General features: G+C 47.1%; 1 protein-coding gene and 1 non-coding gene across 11 annotated transcripts in view; both read right to left on the bottom strand.

Moving 5' to 3' along the window:
* Positions 1-19,485, bottom strand: part of CHD4 (chromodomain helicase DNA binding protein 4) — a 30,352-nt gene that overhangs the window by 4,663 nt on the left and 6,204 nt on the right. For 7 of the 10 annotated variants that reach the window (XR_004384707.1, XR_004384708.1, XM_032874748.1 and 4 more), the window contains 31 exons: positions 19,344-19,471; positions 18,958-19,093; positions 18,626-18,804; positions 18,201-18,440; positions 16,700-16,903; positions 16,374-16,579; positions 15,883-16,014; positions 15,705-15,801; positions 14,429-14,620; positions 13,742-13,942; positions 13,417-13,554; positions 12,813-12,934; positions 12,546-12,719; positions 11,871-12,012; positions 11,648-11,779; positions 11,415-11,532; positions 9,370-9,494; positions 8,799-9,036; positions 8,461-8,636; positions 4,595-4,775; positions 4,424-4,510; positions 4,245-4,333; positions 4,008-4,141; positions 3,338-3,482; positions 3,060-3,225; positions 2,712-2,809; positions 2,472-2,601; positions 1,795-1,866; positions 1,342-1,479; positions 754-862; positions 510-642 (listed from right to left, as the gene is read on the bottom strand). Coding sequence is in view for 8 of the 10 variants with exons in the window: in XM_032874748.1 (XP_032730639.1) it covers positions 510-642; positions 754-862; positions 1,342-1,479; positions 1,795-1,866; positions 2,472-2,601; positions 2,712-2,809; positions 3,060-3,225; positions 3,338-3,482; positions 4,008-4,141; positions 4,245-4,333; positions 4,424-4,510; positions 4,595-4,775; positions 8,461-8,636; positions 8,799-9,036; positions 9,370-9,494; positions 11,415-11,532; positions 11,648-11,779; positions 11,871-12,012; positions 12,546-12,719; positions 12,813-12,934; positions 13,417-13,554; positions 13,742-13,942; positions 14,429-14,620; positions 15,705-15,801; positions 15,883-16,014; positions 16,374-16,579; positions 16,700-16,903; positions 18,201-18,440; positions 18,626-18,804; positions 18,958-19,093; positions 19,344-19,471 (4,562 nt within the window). In the remaining 2 variants the exon portion in view is untranslated. Of the gene's footprint in view, positions 1-509; positions 643-753; positions 863-1,341; positions 1,480-1,794; positions 1,867-2,471; positions 2,602-2,711; positions 2,810-3,059; positions 3,226-3,337; positions 3,483-4,007; positions 4,142-4,244; positions 4,334-4,423; positions 4,776-8,460; positions 8,637-8,798; positions 9,037-9,369; positions 9,495-11,414; positions 11,533-11,647; positions 11,780-11,870; positions 12,013-12,545; positions 12,720-12,812; positions 12,935-13,416; positions 13,555-13,741; positions 13,943-14,428; positions 14,621-15,704; positions 15,802-15,882; positions 16,015-16,373; positions 16,580-16,699; positions 16,904-18,200; positions 18,441-18,625; positions 18,805-18,957; positions 19,094-19,343; positions 19,472-19,485 lie in introns of all 10 variants that reach the window. The other 3 variants (XM_032874750.1, XM_032874754.1, XM_032874747.1) reach the window with 3 other exon arrangements.
* On the bottom strand, positions 2,895-3,034 carry LOC116877855. The gene has a single exon (XR_004384727.1).

Genomic DNA, 19,485 nt, shown 5'->3' with positions numbered 1-19,485 from the left:
GCTGTGTCATTTATTAGGTTTCATTTATTTAAGTAGGCTCCATGCCCAGTGTAGGGTTCATACTCACAACCCTGAGATCCAGAGTCACATGCTCTACTGAGCCAGCCAGGCGCCCCTTCACCTGTCTCGTTCATTAGGCATGGTCATCTTCCACCCTTAAAGAGCTGCTTAATTTCCAACTCTGTATGTCTTGATTTCTTTTCTTTTTTATATTTATTTATTTTATGTAATCTCTACCCCCAACACGGGGCTCAAACTCAACAACCCTGAGATCAAGGGTGTCATGCTCTCCAGACTAAGTCAGCCAGGCACCCCTTCATGTCTTGATTTCTAATATTTAAGATACTTGGGAGCAAAGCCTCTCACAGAATACCAAGAGTTAAGTCAAATACGCAGGAGCAGACACTAAACAGCACCTCTGCATGAAGAGACTCCCTCCCTCCTCTATAGTCCCTTCTGCACTTCAAAGGCTGTCACTTCAACACCGTATTCCTCCCCATCCTGCTCACCTTGAACCTTCGGGCTAGAAACTTATTCTTGATCTCTAAGAAATTGCCACGATTCATTTCACCCTTGAAAGGTTCATTGAGGATAGCATAGCGTGGGTCATTCTGGATGTCCTGCCACCGGGCATAGCCATGGCTATTGGAAAGTTGTTCAGGAAAAACAAAACAAGCCAGGGAGGAACCTCACACAGTAGTACCGTCAGAGCCCTTCACCAAGAACCTCAGCCCAGACTCAGGCAAAGGATACTTTATGATGCCAGCCAGCAGCCAGTAGTCATGCCGCCGATGCCAGATCTCATAAGTCTTCTTGGTGACAGTGGCTGCCCGCTCCTCATTCTGCCAAAGGGAGTGTAACTCTGAAGAGGAATTTGGGGAAGGTTGGGGAGAAAAAGAAAGGCAGTACCTGTTAAGAACTCCAAAAGCTATTTATTCCTGCCCCCAAAGATGCCATCTTTTTTTTTTTTTTTTTTTTAAGATTTTACTTATTTATTTGACAAATAGAGATCACAAGTAGGCAGACAGAGGCAGTGGGGGAGGGCGGAGCAAGCTCCCTGCCGAGCAAAGAGCCCAATGTGGGGCTCGGTCCCAGGACCCTGAGATCATGACCTGAGCTGAAGGCAGAGGTTTATTAACCCACTGAGCCACCCAGGCATTCCTCACAGATGCCATCTTAGGAGCACTCCTCTGGCTTTCTAACACAGAGACAGGAGAACGTGCAACCAACTTGGCAGCCCCTTCATCTGGGAGAGATGAAGGCTTTGTACCTTGGCTGCAGACTAGAACCCTAATTTCACTTCAGAACCCTCTAACCCCAGTCGGCCCCTCGCTGTCATACCAGTAAAACCACCATCTGCGATGTTGAACATGAAACGCTGTTTAATATTTTTCTTCTGCTTCTCATCATTCAGGTCCTTGGGGGTCTCTCCATTCTGAAGCATCACCTCTTTTTTCTCTTCTTCTTCTTTCTTCTCTTCTATGGATATGCAGGGGAAAAAAGTCAGCTCCAGGCAGAAGCATAGCACCATGGCCCTTTCCCACAGCATTCTACGCTCTCAGTATCCAGCCACCTCCACCCTCTCTCCACACAGGTATTTCTCAAACCCAGAAAAAGGCGCCACTGGCCCGTAATAATCATACAAAGGGACAGATGGGAGTCTTTTAACTTGGGATAAAATAGGTCTTGGGGTGTGGATGGGGAGAAGTCAGGGGGGTGGTGTCCCAGAGATAAAGTCCTTGCATCTAGTTTTAGAATACTTTTTAATCACAATCAGCTTCTCCAAAAACCCACCTTTGTCCTCTACCACAATGGGGGTCAGATCTACTGCTGACTTCTCCTCTACCTTCTCCACGTCAGTAACACCTGGAGGGAATAGATGGCATTGAGAGTGCATAAAGGGTCTGGGGTGCCTGGATGGCTCAGTAGGTAGAGCACACGACTCTTCCATCTCAGGGTTATAAGTTCGAGCCCCAAGATGGGCGCAAAGGTTACTTAAAAATAAAATCTTGGGGAAAAAAAAAAAAAAAAAGAAGGATGTTCTCCTCCATCCCACATCATAGGCAACTGGAACAGTCTTAACCCTAAATCTCAATGAAAAATGTCATGAAAGATGTCTTAAGGGATTAAAACCCTCAATTTAAAATCAGGGGTGCGGGGTGCCTGGGTGGCTCAGTAGGTTAAAGCCTCTGCCTTTGGCTCAGGTCATGATCTTGGGATCGAGCCCTGCATCGGGCTCTCTGCTCTCTGCTCAGCAGGGAGCCTGCTTCCCTCTCTCTCGGTCTCTGCCTGCCTCTCTGCCTACTTGTGACCTCTTGTCTGTCAAATAAATAAATAAATCTTTAAAAAAAAAAAAAATCAGGGGTGCAGGATTCTCCAGTGTATCACTTCCTCCTGACAAGTCCTTAGCCCAGCTAGAAGTCTAGGAGTTTCACAGGGATCTGGATGCAATAACTTGAAAATGTGGATACCTTTGGGCTCTGTTTCCATCGGTTCCTCTGTTCTCTCCTTCACCTCTGCCTTTTCTACTTTCTCTTCTCCCTCAGGAGGTTCAACAAGGACTTTTTCATCTTCTGAGGCAGGGGCAGGGGGTTGTGTACACTTCAAAGGAAAAAAATAATAGAAGTTGAGGCAGATAGGCCAGCAACCGAAAGGATGAATGGGCTTACCCATTCATCTTTGGTATGGCATCCAGTCACCCCAGCTCTTACCTCAATAGTGGCCTCTGGGGCTGCGGACTTAACCTCCTTTTCTCCTTCTGCACTCTCTTCTTCTTTGAGGCTATTCTCCTCTATTTTTATCCCATCCTCTGCAGACCAGTAGAAGACAATTAATTAGGAAGAAGGTTCTAGATCAGAGAGAAGGTCATGCCTTCTCAGTTGGTCTCATCTTAAAGTGTCCTCTCGTGCCTTTAAGAGCCAGCCCTACTCTTAGGACGGCTCTCCTAAACTGAGAGGGAGACTGCTGTGTGTCCTGCCAGACTCCCCTGTCAGAGCTGAGAACAGGAGAGCAGAAAAAGCACTGGCAAGGACAGAAAAGGACAATACAGGCAGACTTACCAGCAGGTGGGGCAGGTGCAGGGGTATTGGGTTGTGTATCTCCTGGAGTGGAGGGTGTAGGAGTCTTTGGAGAAGGAGACCCTGGCTGGGACATTTTCTTGTTTTCTTCTACTTCAGCAAGTTCAGGCATGCTCCAGCGCCCATTGACATGTTCAAACTCCTGAACCTGTAGCAATGGGACAAGAAGGTGAAGACCTGATTCCAGCTCTGGGCTCCTTTCCTGTTGGCCCTCTAGTTTCCCCTAGAAACTGAACAAGGCAGAGAGGCTCAGGGCTCACCTTCTTTCGAATCAAGGACATGACACCAATCCTAGTAAGGACATGCTGGCGAGACAGGCCTTCTCGGGGGACACCATCAGCAAAGGTCTCAGCCCCATCTGCTCCTGGCTCACATAAATGTCTCATGAAAAGAGATACATAAGCCCTGTAGAAAAGAAGTGAGGAATGAGTTAAACAGCAATCAGGCCAACTCCTAGATGAGATGTTTCCCACTTATCCTAGACAACAACTCTGGCTCCATCTTGACATAAAGCCAGCCATTGCACTGAAGACTGGTTCTCCAGATCCCACGGCATGCCCTAGGTTCTCCTCCAGGGAAGCTACCAGCACAAAGAATCCTATGACTAACAGCTAGTCCCACCAACCTCAACAGAGGAAGCTGCCAGCTCCCCTGCACAGCCGGGACCCACACCACAGAGTGACCAGAGAGCAAAAGCTCTTGCTTGGGGCGCCTGGGTGGCTCAGTCAGTTAAGCGTCTGCTTCAGCTCAGGTCATGATCCTAGGTCCTGGGATCGAGTCCTGAGCCAGGCTCCTTGCTCTCTCTCACTCTCTCTGTTGTTATCTGTCCCTCTCTCTCTCAAATAAATAAAATCTTAAAAAAAAAAAAAAAAAGAATAAGAAAGAATAAAAGCTCTTGCTCTACATTATTCATTCCATCTCTCAACTTACTTGAACTCTTTCTCTGATTTGCCTCGCAGATCTCTCACAAGCCACTGGGTGGTAAAAGCATCCTGAGGAGGCATCCCATATCGCATAATTGCATTAAGAAAAGCTTTTCGCTGACGAGCATTAAAACCAAGTACCTAGAGGAAGGAGGAGTGTAGGTGAGAGGGAACAGGCCTTATTCCATCAAAGACCAAATATTTAGCACTCACCCACCCCTCCTTACACTCAAAGGACACTTACTTCAATATTCCCACCAACACGGGCTAACAGAGGAGGCAATGGCTTATCTTTATCATTCCGCAGGCCCTTACGACTGGGCCTGCGGGGAGCTGCAAGAAGAGAAGAATGCATGAGTGACACTGGAAAGGGTGTCAAACAAAGCGATATTTAAAAAGCCAGCAGAAAGGCACAGCTCTCACCTTCTGAACGTTCATCAAAGTCTTCATCACCTTCCTCTGAGGCCACTGAATAATCGGACTGGTTGTCGGACTGGTCGTCCTGCCAATCTGGAGGGAGAGAGGGCAGATGAGCGGGGCCCACTGCTCTAGTGGAACGGCCCATGGGTGGGGGGCGGGGCCGGCCACACACACCTCGGTCCTCCTGGGAGCCATCATTGTAGTTGACCTGTTTACGGATTCTTTTTCCTTTGCCCAGATTTCGGGCTAGATCTTCTTGCTGCTGCTCATAATGGTGCCGCAGCAATTTCTCCCAGTAGTCAGGATCCACACTTTCTTCCTGTTTTATGATTTCTCGTTCTACCTCCTCTTCCTCCTGGGACAGAGGGAGGGCCAGGACTCAGGGCTGCTGAAGTCAGCACCACCAGCTACCCCTGGTCCTCACAGTTCCCATTCTGCTAGCTCCTTTTCAGGACTGGACTCTGAAATACTTAGTGTGCCTGCTTGGACCTAAGAACTTAAAAATAAATTTAGTTGACAGGACATGGCTCCTCATAATTACGTACGGATTAGCAGTCAACGTAACTAAAGAAAAACATGGGATGATGCTGTTATCACAAGAGAATAATAAAGAGACAGTATGCTTTCTTCTAACCCCTTTGACACCTATACAGTTGGGAAATAGAAAAATGTAGAAAAGAGAGGTTAGATAGCAAGGCAGTACAGAAGGGCTTCTGAAATGCTGCAAAAGATTTCATAAGACATAAAGTAGAAGGGCCATAAGCTCTTCTGTTCTTCACAACTTCTTAAGTTTGCCACCTGTGAGCAAAAAAACCCACAAAAAACAAACCAACAAATTATACACATATATCCTCTCATATCCCAGTAATGTTTATGTTCCTCTGGAAGTCTTATATTTTTTTCAGACACTTCAGGACCAGTAACTGATTCCAAATCCCTTACATTAGAACTAAACCACTACTAACAACATAAAAGCAGAAACAGCCTAAATGTCCATCATTATGGAATAAAATGAATAAATTTCTGGGGGTGGGAGTGGCCAAAATGGGTGAAGAGGGTCAAAAGGTACAAACTTCCAGTTATAAACAAGTCCTGGGACTGCAACGCACAGCATGGTGACTACAATTAGTAACACTGTATTGCACATTGGAAAGTTGCTCAAAGTAGATCCTAAAAGTTCTCATCACAAGAAAAAAAAATGTGTTAAGTATGCATGGCGACAGATGTTGACCAGACTTATCATGGTGATCATTTCACAATATATACAAATATTGAATCAATCCATTGTATACTTAAAACGGTAATGTTTTCTGTGAATTACACCTCAATTTTAAAAAGTAAATAAGTTACGGTACTTCCAAACAAGGATATGTTATGCAGCAAGAAAAAAGGGAGAGGAGCCTGGCTGGCTCCGTCAATACAGCATACAACTCTTAACCTCTAAATTGTCAAGTTTGAGCCCCACAGTGGGTGTAGAGATTACATAAAAAAATATTTAGGGGCACCTGGGTAGCTCAGTCTGTTAGGTGTCTGAATTCGGCTTGGGGCCCAATCTCAGGGTCCTGGGATTGGTCTGGGCCCTGCATTGGGCTCCTTGTTCAGGAGGGAGTCTGCTTTTCCCTCTCCCTCTGCAGGTCCCCCTCTGCTTGTGCTCTTCCTCTCAATTCTCTCTCTCACACTCTCTCTCCCTCAAATAAATACATAAGTTTTTTAAAAAAATGAAATCTAGATCACCTGGGTGGCTCAGTCGTTAAGCATCTGCCTTTGGCTCAGGTCATCATCCCAGGGTTCTGCGATCAAGCCCCGCATCCAGGTCCCTGCTCAGTGGGAAGCCTGATTCTCCCTCTCCCACTCCCCCTACTTGTGTTCCCTCTCTCGCTGCGTCTCTATCAAATAAATAAAATCTAAAAATTTTTTAAGAAAAGAGGGGAGGTCTTTACCAATTTGGACTACATCTCCAAGATTTATTTAAAGATTTTATTTGAGAGAGAGGCAAGAGCGGAGGGAAGCGGCAGAGGGAGAGAGGGGAGAGGTAGAGAGAGAAGCAAACTCCCTACTCAGCAGGCAGCACCAACACAAGGCTCGATCCCAGAACCCTGGGATCATGACCTGAGCCAAAGGCAGATGCCTAACCACAATGAGCCACCCAGGGACCCCTTATTTATTTTTAAAAGATTTTATCTATTTATTGAAAAAGAGTGTGCGGGGGGCGGGGAGGGCAGAAAGAGAAGGAGGGAGAAACCAAATAGATTCCCCACTGAACCCAGAGCCTTGGGGGAAGGGGGGCTGGATCCCACGACCCCGAGATCATGACCTGAGGCGACATCATCAAGAGTCAGATGCTTAACAGACTGAGCCACAAAGACACCCCTAAATCTCTAAGAGTTAATAAGTGGACAAAAGCAAGGGACAAAACATTATGTATAACAAACTACTTTGTGTTTAAAAGGAAAAGGGAGGGGAGCCTGGGTGGCTCAGTCAGTTAAGCACCTAAGCAACCAACTCTTGATTCTGGCTCAGGTCAAGATCTTAGGGTTCTGAGATTGAGCCCCATGTCAGCCTCCATGCTGGGCCTGCTTTGGATTCTCTCTCTCTCCATCTATCCCGCTTGTGCTCATGCACTCTCTCTCTCAAAAAAAAAAAAAAAAGGGAAAGGGACAAAGGTGTTTGTGTGCACATGTGAGCACATGCATGTGTGCATATAGATGGAGAGACATCCATATAATTTGTATGCACATAAACTACCATTAGAAAAATATACAAGAAACAAAACATCAGTGATCTCCAGGGAGCGACCTAGACAGAAAAGAGATTATCTTGTAGCTCTTGAATCTTGAACGTGAATTACTATTTATTCAAAAAATATGATTTAAGAAGGTAAACAGCAGCTGGAGCCACTTAAGAGAGAGGGTCATTTGTATACCTGAGTAGCTGAGAGCAGAGGTTATCAATGGGAGGACCCCTCCTTCCCAAACATTCAGCATGTGCTGCCCCAGCCAATCACCCCCGTGCAGCCAGCCACCACTCTGACAGAAACACGGAGCGCCTCACAGGAGGGCTGCTGGGACTGAATATCCCTCGTCCACAGACCTAGGTCAGAATTTTCAGCCACAGTTCTACACAACCAGGGCTGGCAGCATCACCTCCAGAGAAGAACAAAGGTAACGGGTATATACGAGAAAAATGTAGCAAGGGAGATGGTTTTGAGTGGAAAGGATGAGAAAAGATGGAGAAGACTACCAGAAATCTATGCCAATTCAAAGAACCCTGAGTTGAGTGGTCTAAAGGGGACCAGAAGAAAAACTAACCTTTTTTTTAAATTTTATACTCTACTTTGTTGGGGAGTAATTATTAAAGAAGCCACACCTTTAGCAGACTTAGGATTCGTTTGTTTGTTTTAAAGATTGTTATTTATTTATTGGACAGAGAAACAGCAAAAGAGGAAACACAAGCAGGGGGAGGGGAGAGGGAGAAGCAGGTTCCCTGCCAAGCAGGGAGCCCGATGTGGGGCTCAATCCTAGGACCCTGGAATCATGACCTGAGCCAAGGGTTGATGCTTAACAACTGAGCCACCCACGTGCCCCAGGTTTTTTGTTTTTGATAAAAGAGATCCAGAAAAGGAAGAGAAGAGAAGAAGGGGAAACAATTCTAATGTTTTAAAAAGCATAGGGAAGCAGCTGCTTAGGTATGTATTTCATCTCTAGCCTTTTCTCCAAAGAGATCTGAGACAGCAATCAGAAGTTTATGTGTAGGGTTAATAGAATACATAAGCTAAAATAAGATTCTGATAAGGAAGAACTAATACAGATAAAAGTTTTGAGTGTGAGATTTGGCTGTGAGTTTCCTGACAGCCATGGTAAAAATGAATATGTGACTGCCCATATGTGATAGTATTTATTTTCAAAGGAAGAGGTACAGTAATTCAACAATGTACTGACTTACGCACACATGTTTTCTTCTTGTCTCAAATACCATCCTGGTCTCAGTAACAACTTGCAGACCAATCACCAAACACAGCATTGCCTTGGACTCATACTCACCCCCATCTCTTCTTCCCGCACCACGTACTGGGCCACTTTGAACGAGCTCAAATATTCATTCATGCCCTGCAGTTCTGTGTCTTCCGTCTCATCCTGATTACGGTCCAGAAGTCGTTCAATGGCCTTGTCATCATAGTGGATAACACTACTATCTTCTCCCTCTTTGTTGTCTCCTCCTATAAAGAATCAGAGGTCCATACCCTCAGTCAGCTTCAGCAGCTGCAGTGGTAAAAACAAATCCCACAGGACCCTAGGTCCATGTCTCTGGACCCTAAGTATCAAATATATCCTTTCAAGAAGCCAAGCCCCAGACCAAAACAAGTTGCTGTCTAGCTCACCTCCGTCTGTGGCTTCATCCTTAAATAGCTCCTCAGTGCCAAACTTGAGGATGTCGTCAAGCTCCTGTTTGGACATGGATCCAGTCTTGGAGCCTAGCCCAGGCCGAACCACTAGATGCGTCAGCATCATCTTCTTCTTTGCCACCTGCGTGATGCGCTCCTCCACGGACGCACGGGTCACAAACCGATATATCATCACCTTCTTATTCTGCCCAATACGGTGAGCTCTGCTAAAAGCCTAAAGTTGGGCACAAAACAAACTCAGAAATGGAAGAAACCGTATTTTCCGGCTTCTGCTCTTGCCCCGATGTCCATGTAATAAGCTAAATTCAGCACAAGGCAGCTTGCTTTCACATGAACTCTAAAACCCTGCCCCCCTGATCATACCCTCTATCATGTTACCCCAAATAAGACCATAGCTAACCCAAACTCCCTGGCTCACAATAAGGTAAAAGACAAAAAGAATCTATTGTTTCCCCTGAAACAACTAATTCCAGATGGGGGAGCCCTCGCAGAGAACACTTATGTTACCAGTCAGTTACTGTATATGAAGGCCGCTATCTTTGCTCACCTGGATGTCATTATGGGGGTTCCAGTCAGAGTCATAGATAATAACTGTGTCGGCAGTGGCGAGATTGATTCCAAGGCCCCCAGCTCGAGTGGAAAGCAAGAAGCAGAACTGTTGAGCACCCGGTGCTAAGAAAGGAACCAAAACGCCATTAGAAGTGTCTCTTGAATTCTAATTAATAATTAACGTAGAAAGCATGTCAGAAATACAAAACATCAGGCAAACACCACACAGTAGTAATCACTGTAAGCGAGGTCCACGAATGGATGTTGAAGTCAATGTGCAAGTTTAAGGAGAAACAGTACATGACCATAGTCTCAAATACCTCCCTCATCCAGTTACAGAATGGTTAAGTCATGGGGCCAAAAGGCACAGCACAGGGAATACAGTCAGTGATATACTGTAATAGCATTGTGATGACAGATGGCAGCTACACTCGTGGGGAGCCTAACTCACAGATGTCCAATCACTACCTTGCACAGATGATAGTAATGTAACACTCTTGTGTCAACTATAGTTCTAACTGCAAAAAAAAGAGACATTTATCAGTATCAATTCCAATGGGAAGAAAAGTAAGTTTACCATGGAGAAACTAAGCAGGTACCACCTGAACTGAGTGCTCAAGGTTAACGTCACCAGTAATGGGACATTATCAATATCATGTCCTCCCCCTGATAGGATGCAATGAAAAGAACACAGCATTGCTTTTATGGCATTCTTGCCCAAAATGTCTAATAAGCTCAACCTGCTAGGAGAAAACATCAGACAAACCCAAACTCAAGAGACATTCTATAAAATAACTAACCAGTGATCCTCACAAGTATCAACGCATGAGAGCAAAGGAAAGAATGAAGAACTGTCACAGATAGGAAGAGACACAACAACCACATGCAATGGGAGATCTGGTATTGGATCCTGAAATAGGAAAAGGACATTAGGAGGAAAACTGGTGACATTCAATTAAGGTCTACGGTTTGGTTACTAGTATGACATCAGTCATCACTTCCTGCTTTTGACAGTTGTACTGTGGTTACATAAGCTGTTATTGTGAAGAGAAGCTGAGTGAAGAATATATATGAACTCTGTGTTGATTTTTGTTACTTTTAAGTCCAAAATTATTTTATTATTTTTTTAAAAGATTTTATTTATTTATTTGACAGAGATCACAAGTAGACAGAGAGGCAGGCAGAAAGAGAGGAGGAAGGAGGCTCCCTGCGGAGCAGAGAGCCCGATGCGGGGCTCGATCCCAGGACCCTGAGATCATGACCTGAGCCGAAGGCAGAGGCTTTAACCCACTGAGCCACCCAGGTGCCCCTCCAAAATTATTTTAAAATGAAAATCGAAGGGGCGCCTGGCCGGCTCAGTTCAAAGAGCGTGCAACTCTTGATCTTGGGGTCCTGAGTTCAAGCCCCACAGTGGGAGTAGAGATTAACAGAAAAATAAACTTTCTTTAAAAAAATTAATTAAATTAGGGGCGCCTGGGTGGCTCAGTGGGTTAAGCCGCTGCCTTCGGCTCGGGTCATGATCTCAGAGTCCTGGGATCGAGCCCCGCATCGGGCTCTCTGCTCAGCAGGGAGCCTGCTTCCTCCTCTCTCTCTGCCTGCCTCTCTGCCTGCTTGTGATCTCTCTCTGTCAAATAAATAAATAAAATCTTTAAAAAAAAAAAAAAAAAAATTAATTAAATTAAAAATAAGGAGGAAGGGGAGGTGGGGGAGAAGTGGCAGCTACGGAGACAGGTCTGCTACGAATTTGCTAACTGAGCTTAGTAAGTCCTGGTCCCTCTCTGGGACTCAAGAACAAAGAGGCTTAAATAAAATGCTCTTCGTGTGGCAAAAAGAATGAAGACTCCAAAGGGGAAAAAAAAGTCTGCTAGGAATAGTCCAAAACATTCTTTGAATCAAGGCATTCAAAAGCTTTACTCTTCCATATCACAATTAACAAAAACCCTAAAGAACCATACAGAAAAGCAGACTGACGAGAACAAGTGATCCATGCAAATACATGAGTGAATGAGAACGCGTGGACTGAAACCACTCCCCCGCGTTTACCATTGAAGCGGTCAATGGCCTCTTGCCGCATGTTCCCGGTGATCCCACCATCAATTCGTTCATACTTATAACCTTCATGTTCCAAAAAATCCTCCAACAGGTCCAGCATCTTGGTCATCTGTTAAGGGAGCACAGTTTCACGAAGGGCGAGTCAGAGGACAACTGCTCTCCTCATGTCACAGTGGGAGGTCGACCACTTTCTCCTCAAGCTCCCGGCCCAGCCCGCACAATACCTGAGAGAAGATGAGAACGCGGTGCCCACCCTCCTTGAGGTTCTTGAGCATCTTCTGTAGCAGCAATAATTTACCAGATGCTCGGATTAGGGCACTGCCATCATACATGCCATTGGGCATTTTAGGGGCTTCCTGAAGAAGCAAGACAAGAAAAAAGCATTAAGCCCACGGGAGCGCTTCAGCCCATGGCACAGTGAGGGGCTAGAGAGGAGGCAGAGCGTACCATCGCGGCCACGGGGAAGAGGTACGGGTGGTTGCAGCACTTCTTCAGATCCATCACCACGTTGAGCAGAGACACCTGGTTGCCGCCACCCCGAGCATTGAGTGCTTCAAAATTTCGAGTAAGGATGTACTTGTAGTATTTCCTACATGGACAAGATGGAGAGAGAAGTCAGACTCGAGAGTCTTGACAGGACTCAAACCTAACCTTTATACGACTCCTAACACAGTTCCCAGGTCTGAGATCTTCCTTCCAACACATCCCACATTGGGACATAATGGCTGGCAACCTAACAGGCACCACTACTGGCACCATCACGTTAAGTAAGGCATTTAACTAAGTTAAGCACTATGGCATCAGGTAAAATCTCGCTTGCTCCCAACACCAGATGCCTGGAAGCAGAGTACAAGGAGGAATCACAAACACTGCAGGGGTGCCTGGCTGGCTCAGTTGTTAAGCGTGTCTGCCTTCAGAGTCCTAGGATTGAGCCCCGCATTGGGCTCTCTGCTCAGAAGGAAGCCTGCTTCTCCCTCTCCCATTCCCCATGCTTGTGTTCCCTCTCTTGCTGTCAAATAAATAAATAAAATCTTAAAAAAAAAACACAAAAATTCTACAGACTAGTAGGTGTCTAGCTACTTTTACAAAATGGAGTCAATGCTTCTGTCCCTTCTGACTCACTTCTGCATAGGGCTCAGCTCCACACGCACAATCAATTCTGTCTTAGATGGCATGTTCTTGAACACATCAGCTTTGAGCCGCCGCAACATATGAGGGCCCAGCATGTCATGCAGTTTTTTAATCTGGTCCTCCTTGGCAATGTCAGCAAACTCCTCCAAGAAGCCTTCCAAATTGCTTCAGAAAGAGAAAGAAAAGTGGTAATAGGAAATGGGCAACAAGAAGAATTAGAAGCAGAATTATCAGCTGATTACGGAGAAACGCACTTACTGGAACCTCTCCGGGGTTAGAAAGTTGAGCAGATGAAACAACTCTTCCAGATTGTTTTGTAACGGAGTCCCGGTCAGCAACAGCTTGTGTTGGAGCGAGTAACCATTTAACACCCGGAAGAACTGGAGAAGCAGATGGGAGAAGGTGAAATCCAATGAAGAGAGGGCTCTGGGAGGTCTCTGCAAACCTGAGCTGTTTCACTGCCCAGTGGTTAAGCCCCTACACTGCTTCCATCTTCATCTCCCCCCCACTTTTTTTTTTTAAGATTTTATTTATTTATTTATTTGCCAGACAGAGAGACTGAGACAGAGGGAACACAAGCAGGGGGAGAAGGAGAGGGAGAGGCAGGCTTCCTGCAGAGCAGGGAGCCCGAGGCAGGGCTGGATCCCAGGACCCTGGGATCATGACCTGAGCCAAAGGCAGGTGCCTAACTACTGAACTCCCCAGGCGCCCCTCCATCTCCCTTCTAAAGGCTGGCCACCAAGGGGAACCACCAATTGAGATGGGAAGGAGGCATCTGACCCTTCTGCCCCTCCCGGGCTCTCCCCTTCCAGAGCAGGTGGTGTAGAAAGCTCAAGCTGGAGGCCTCGACATCCCTGCTCACCTTGGACTGGTTGTTCTTGAGCCGGTGCGCCTCGTCCACGATGAGGCAGGCCCAGTCAATGGAGCCCAAGATGGCCATGTCGATGGTGATCAGCTCGTAGGACGTCAGCAGCACGTGGAACTTCACAGACGCCTCTTTCTGCACAAGAAGACAACTTGGTCACTAATGTTTGCCCCCTCCAGTGCAGGCTAACCCAAAGGACTTACGGGGTTTTCCCCCCTCCCAGCTGTTCTCCTGGCTCAACCCAGGGATGGGAGTCCAAAGGAAGCAGACTAAGCCCGCAGCAACAACTCCCTCTAGAGTGGTCTCCCACCCACTGAGATACCTTCATGCGAGAGGCTTTCTTGCCACCACGAATGGCGTTATCTTCAAAGGAGAACTCATTCTCTCGGATGATGGCACGGCTGTCTTTGTCACCCACGTAGGTCACCACATACATATCTGGAGCCCACATTTCAAACTCCCGCTCCCAGTTGATGATGGTAGAAAGAGGGGCACTCACTAGGAAGGGGCCCTTGGAATGACCCTTGGAGAAAGGAGTGGTAGGATAAGGACTGAGGGCCCCAACACACTACCAGCCTGGCACCCATCTCTACCACTGCCGCTAAGGCCAGCTGAGGACTGGCATGTGTGCTGCTGCTCCTACCCTCACCTCTGTCCACATATGAAAGCACTTTGCCTGCTCCTCCCAAGACACACCCACCTTTACAGAGAGTCTAAAACCTGACCCCTTCCTGCAAGTCTTTCTGTGCTAATTCCACTCACAACTCTGCTTATCTCAACGGGTATTTGTTCCCCCAAGCCTGAGGCTCTATGCATCCACCACTGATTCTACCCAGGGCTCCATCCCCTCAATCTATCTCTGTGTACATGTGTCTATCTTACTGTCACTCAATGTGTTCAAGTTCTGAGATCAATTTTTCTTTCCTTTTTCTCTCTCTTCAGGAGTGTGAAAAACCCACAAACACGAAGTACCCACCCACAAAACAACGAACCACTTTAGCTTTCCTACCTCCTTGTAGAGAGAATAGAGGAAGACTGCTGTCTGGACAGTCTTCCCGAGGCCCATCTCATCAGCCAAGATAGTATCAGTGCCTTGAGCCCAGGAGAAGCGCAACCAGTTCAAGCCCTCCATCTGATAGGGGTGCAGAGTTCCACCAGTAGCGTCCAGGTACTCCGGCTGCCGCTCATACTTCACTGTCGGCTGAAGGATGAAACGAAGGAAGTGAGGAGCTGCCAAGGAGCTCTCTTCCTTCCTTAAGATAGTGGATGCTTGCTCCTCACACATCCTCATCAGATGCTCAAGAGCCATAAAGAACTGTGGGGAAACAGATCTTCAACGGCTACTTGTAACTCTGATTTAGGATCCTCTTGGAAGCAGGGCAACTAACCCATTAGAAAGACTGAGATCTTGGGCCTACAGATTTCTGCTAAAAGACCGCGTCATAGCCTCCCTGACAAGACCGTAATTCTGCTGATCAAGATCCACTAGGTCAACAATCCTATGCTCCCCCTAAAAAGTCCGCTTTTTGTTTTTTAAAGATTTCATTTATTTATTTAACAAAGAGACAAAGAGAGCCAGAAACCACAAGTGGGGGGAAATGCAGAGGAAGGAGGAGAAGCAGACTCCCCTGCTGAGCAGGGAACCCGACGCGGGACTGGATCCCAGGTCCCTGGGATCATGACACTGAGCCAAAGGCAGACACTTAACCAACTGAGGTACCCCCACACCCCTAGAGTTATTTTTTAACCTTAAAAGTCTTTATGTTATATAACACAAATAAACCCCAGAAGAACTAAGCCCTGAATTAAGAGTCAGAAGATGGGCCACGTGGGTGGCCTCAGTCTTTGAGCGTCTGCCTTCTGCTTGAGTCTCGGTCCCAGGATCCTGGGATCAAGCCCTGCATCAGGCTCCCTGATCAGTGAGGAACCTGCTTCTCCCTCTCCCACTCCCCCTGCTTGTGTCCCCTCTCTCACTGCCTGTCAAATAAATAAATCTTAAAAAAAAAAATGTGGAAGACCCAGGTTCCAATACAAGTTTCATAAAAGCTTAGTTACATGATACATCCCTAGGTAACACTTTCTCAATCATAGAAAATACCACTGCCTATGTTTTCATTTTTCTGATGATGCAAAGAGAAAAATGAGATGTAGAGAAGTAGGGAAGCTTCTAGCTCTGAAGTTACTGCTGGCAGGGCATCGCCAGGAGTACCAGCCGTAGACTGGAGTACACAAGACGTATCGTCCCACCCAACAAACCGTCCCCTCCCTCTTTTGCCTCAACTCACATCCACTGTAGGAGTTTCAGGAGGCCTCTCCAACTTCCTCAGCTTCACCTTCTTGAGCTTCTTGCCTGGTCGTCCTTCCTCACCCCTCATTAACTCCCTGAAAGAAGACAGACATCACACAGATGCCCAAGGTCCTTCTCCGTAAGAACCAACTCCCCACCTCAGCAAAGCCGCCCACCTGTGGTTCCAGTAGCTCTGCTTGAACAGATCATAGTCCTGTATCTCCACATCCTCGCTCTCCCAGGATGCCTGATCGTAGGGCAAGTCCCGCCACTTGATCAAGTAGTGGACATGGCCCTTCTTGTCCACACTGCAAGGTCAAGGAGAAAAAAACCCTCAGAGCCAGAAGACGACACCTCACTCTCAAAAAGTGCCAATAATAGATGTTCCAAACTGACTTCTAGGAAGGCCAGATGCCACATGTATTCAGAGTCTCTCTACCACACTAGTCTTTGCACCTAAAATTACATCTCATCTATAGCCTTCTCCTGTGGCTCAAATACCAGGATTCAGTCAGTTAATAATAATACATCAACACGTCTCTTCCAAGTTTAAATCACCAATGACATCCATTTGCTTACTCCCTTCGGCAGCAGTCTCCCAATGGCTATGCTGCCTACCTCCAGTTCGCCCAAGACCACCACCAGTCTGACCCTGTTCCACTGGTACCTGTGGTTGAGAATTCGGTGGATCATCATCCACTCAGGTTTTATGCCATAGCGATAGAAGCGTTCCTCCATCTCTGCAAATTTAGGGTCTTTGTTCTTACGCTTCCGGCTCTTCTCTTCATCACCACCAAAGTCCCCGGAAGGTGGTTCATCCATATCATTCTTCCGCTGATAGTTTCGGAACATCACTTGACAGTGCAGCTCCAACTGCAAACAGAAGGAGACCTCAGCCATCATGGAGTGGCATCCGCTCCTTCCAGCCACAAGGCTGTTTCTCATGACCCTCTTCACTGCAGTCCCCAGATCTCCAGCCTATCCTAGGTTTACCTGCAGTTCAGACACCCAGGAGCAGTGCCAGTAAGACATGCCTTGCCATTTCACAAAGAACTGCCGCTCTGGCCTCCCCTCCAAGGGCTTGGGAGAGGGAGTATTGGGATCAGCATCTGGAGGCCGAGGCACTGGTGTGGGAGATGGTGGCTGCCCCCATTTCCAGATTAGAATCTTCTGAACTTTGCCCTTAAGCGCTGGACACTGAGAGAAAAAGAGGATGCAACATCAGATCATTACCAAGGAGAGGAAATGTAACAGCCCATAGCCTCAGCCTTATCAAAGGATTATTAAAATCTTATTTCAAGAGGTGCCTGGGTAGCTTAGTCAGCTAGGAGTCCAACTCTTGGGTGCAGTTCAGATCATAAACTTGGGGTCATGGGATCAAGCCCCCCACTGGGGCTCAGTGTAGAGTCAGCTTGAGATCCTCTCCCTCTCCGCATCCACCCACCCTGCTTATACTCTCTTCCTCTCCCTCTCTTTAAAATAAATAAATAATTCTTGAATTCTCTTTTTAAGAAGAACCATTCTATGTAAAGAATAATAGAATTCCATCTCCGCTTCTGGACTTCATCCAGAATTTGAGTGACACTATCACTCCTTTGGGGTTTTTTTTGGGGGGGGGGAGTTGGTTTTTTGTTTTGTTTTCTTTTGTTTTTAAAGATTTTATTTATTCATTTGACAGATAGAGATCACAAGTAGGCAGAGAAGCAGGCAGAGAGAGGAGGAAGCAGGGTCCCCGCCCAGCAGACAGCTCGATGTGAGGCTTGATCCCAGGACCCTGGGATCACAACCTGAGCCGAAGGCAGAGGCTTTAACCCACTGAGCCACCCAGGCGCTCCTATCATTCCTGTGTTTAACAGAGCCAAGAGCGACACTTCAACAATAACCCAGAACAAGAAAAGCAGAGAAAACCCCCAGAGGTAGGGCCAGAATTCTTCTCATAAGCAACTGAAAAGCAATTAAGTAATCCTATTAACCATTCTAAAATACCAAGACACCAAAGCTGGGTGCCAAGACAGAATGGATGGTCTAAGCTAGAGAAACACGGCTTTAAGAACACCCCTTAAAAGAGCTGGCAAAGGGCGCGTGGGTGGCTCAGTTGGGTTAAGCAACTGCCTTCAGCTCAGGTCATGATCCTGGAGTCCCAGGACTGAGTCCTATATCGGACTCTCTGCTGAGCAGGGAGTCTGCTTCTCCTGCTGACCTCTCTCTTCTCATGCTCTCTCTCTCAAATAAATAAAATCTTTAAAAAAAAAAAAAAATAGAGAGGGCAAAGCATCAACTCCTTTGGTTCAAAGCTAATCGTACATTTTCCCAGACAAAGCTATCCCCAGACTACATGAGAAAGGAAAACAATCTATCTCAGGGCTAAAAGATAGAGTTCTCCAATGACCTCTCCTACACCTCAGCCCCCCAAAGCCTACACATAAAAGAAGTATACCCTTCTGCTAGACTACACTACCCATACCTCCCACCTTGGCTAGGGTCAGTCACTCACCGTACAACGGGGACAGAGCCATTCACCATTAGGAATCTCTGGAAGTGGGGGGTTCAGGCAGTGGATGTGGTAGGATGAAGGACAGGTGTCACAGCAGAGCAGCTCCCCACCATCTTTACAGACACGACAGAATTCCATATGGTGGTCATCCTCCTCTTCAGGGTCTCCTCCAACCTCTTCCAGGATCTCCTCACCCTCTGAATTGTCCTCTTTAGCCTCCCACTGGATGCCTTCCTTCTCCTGCAGTAAAGGACCAGAGAGTCAGATTATTACCTCCCCCCACCCACCCAAGTCAGAACCACACCCATCATTTCTTTGAATGCTTCCCAAAGTCCACACCAGTACCACCACCCAGGCCCAAAGGATCTCTGTCACCCACCCTTCCTCTTGAGGGTTCCAGAGGGCCACAATGGCCAGGTACTCACGCAATGTGGACAGCTCCACTTGCCCTCGGGAGCCTTCTCCATATCCGGATCCAGGCAGACCATGTGGTAGGCTCGGGGACAGGTATCACACAGGATGATCTCACCGCCTTGCTGGCACACCTCGCAATAGTCCTGGTGGTCTGTCTCATAACCATCCACAGCAGTCACCTCCTCCTCGCCTGGGCAAGGAAGAGGGAAAGCCCAGTTATTAGAAAAAAACTACCTCCCCCCACCCCCTCTAAAATAAACCCAACCCCGATCTCCTTAGGGAGATTCTTCCCCGGTCATCCCCACCCCACCCCATCACACACAGACCCAAAAAAGAAACACACCTTTCTTTTTCTTTTTAGTGGTTCGGAGTTTCTTGCGGCTGCGGCTACTGCGGCTGGTAGAACCATCAGAAACGGAATAGCTATTGATGCTGGCATCATCGAAGTCAGACTCCACATCTAAGTCATCATCCTCACTCTGGCAGAATGAAATGAAAGAAGGTTAGAGGTTAAAGCCAAGGGGAAGGAGAATTTACTAGAGAAGGGATCACTCTTACTAAGGGTGCTAGAATCCCAGCAAGGATGGTCAAGTAAGAAGCCTAGTCACTGTGTTCTGGGGCCAAGAGTCCCCACTCTTACTTGCCTACCGTGAAGGCCAGATCTGGACATAGAGTAACACTGCACCAGATAGGGCACCCTCACCAAAACGGGATGGGCTGGGCTCTCACCGAGGATCTCTTACGCTTAGAACCAAAACCTCCCAGCTTGATTTTCAGGGGAGCTACTTTCTTGGGTTTAGGCTTCTTGGCGTCAGGTACACGAGGGCTGCCCTTGGGCTTCCTCCGAGCATTGGGACCTAAAGTCAGAGAT

This window comes from Lontra canadensis, unplaced genomic scaffold (genome assembly GCF_010015895.1).
Source record: "Lontra canadensis isolate GAN:19392208 unplaced genomic scaffold, GSC_riverotter_1.0 scaffold53, whole genome shotgun sequence".
NCBI lineage: Eukaryota > Metazoa > Chordata > Mammalia > Carnivora > Mustelidae > Lontra > Lontra canadensis.
This window is presented reverse-complemented; position numbering and strand designations above follow the sequence as displayed.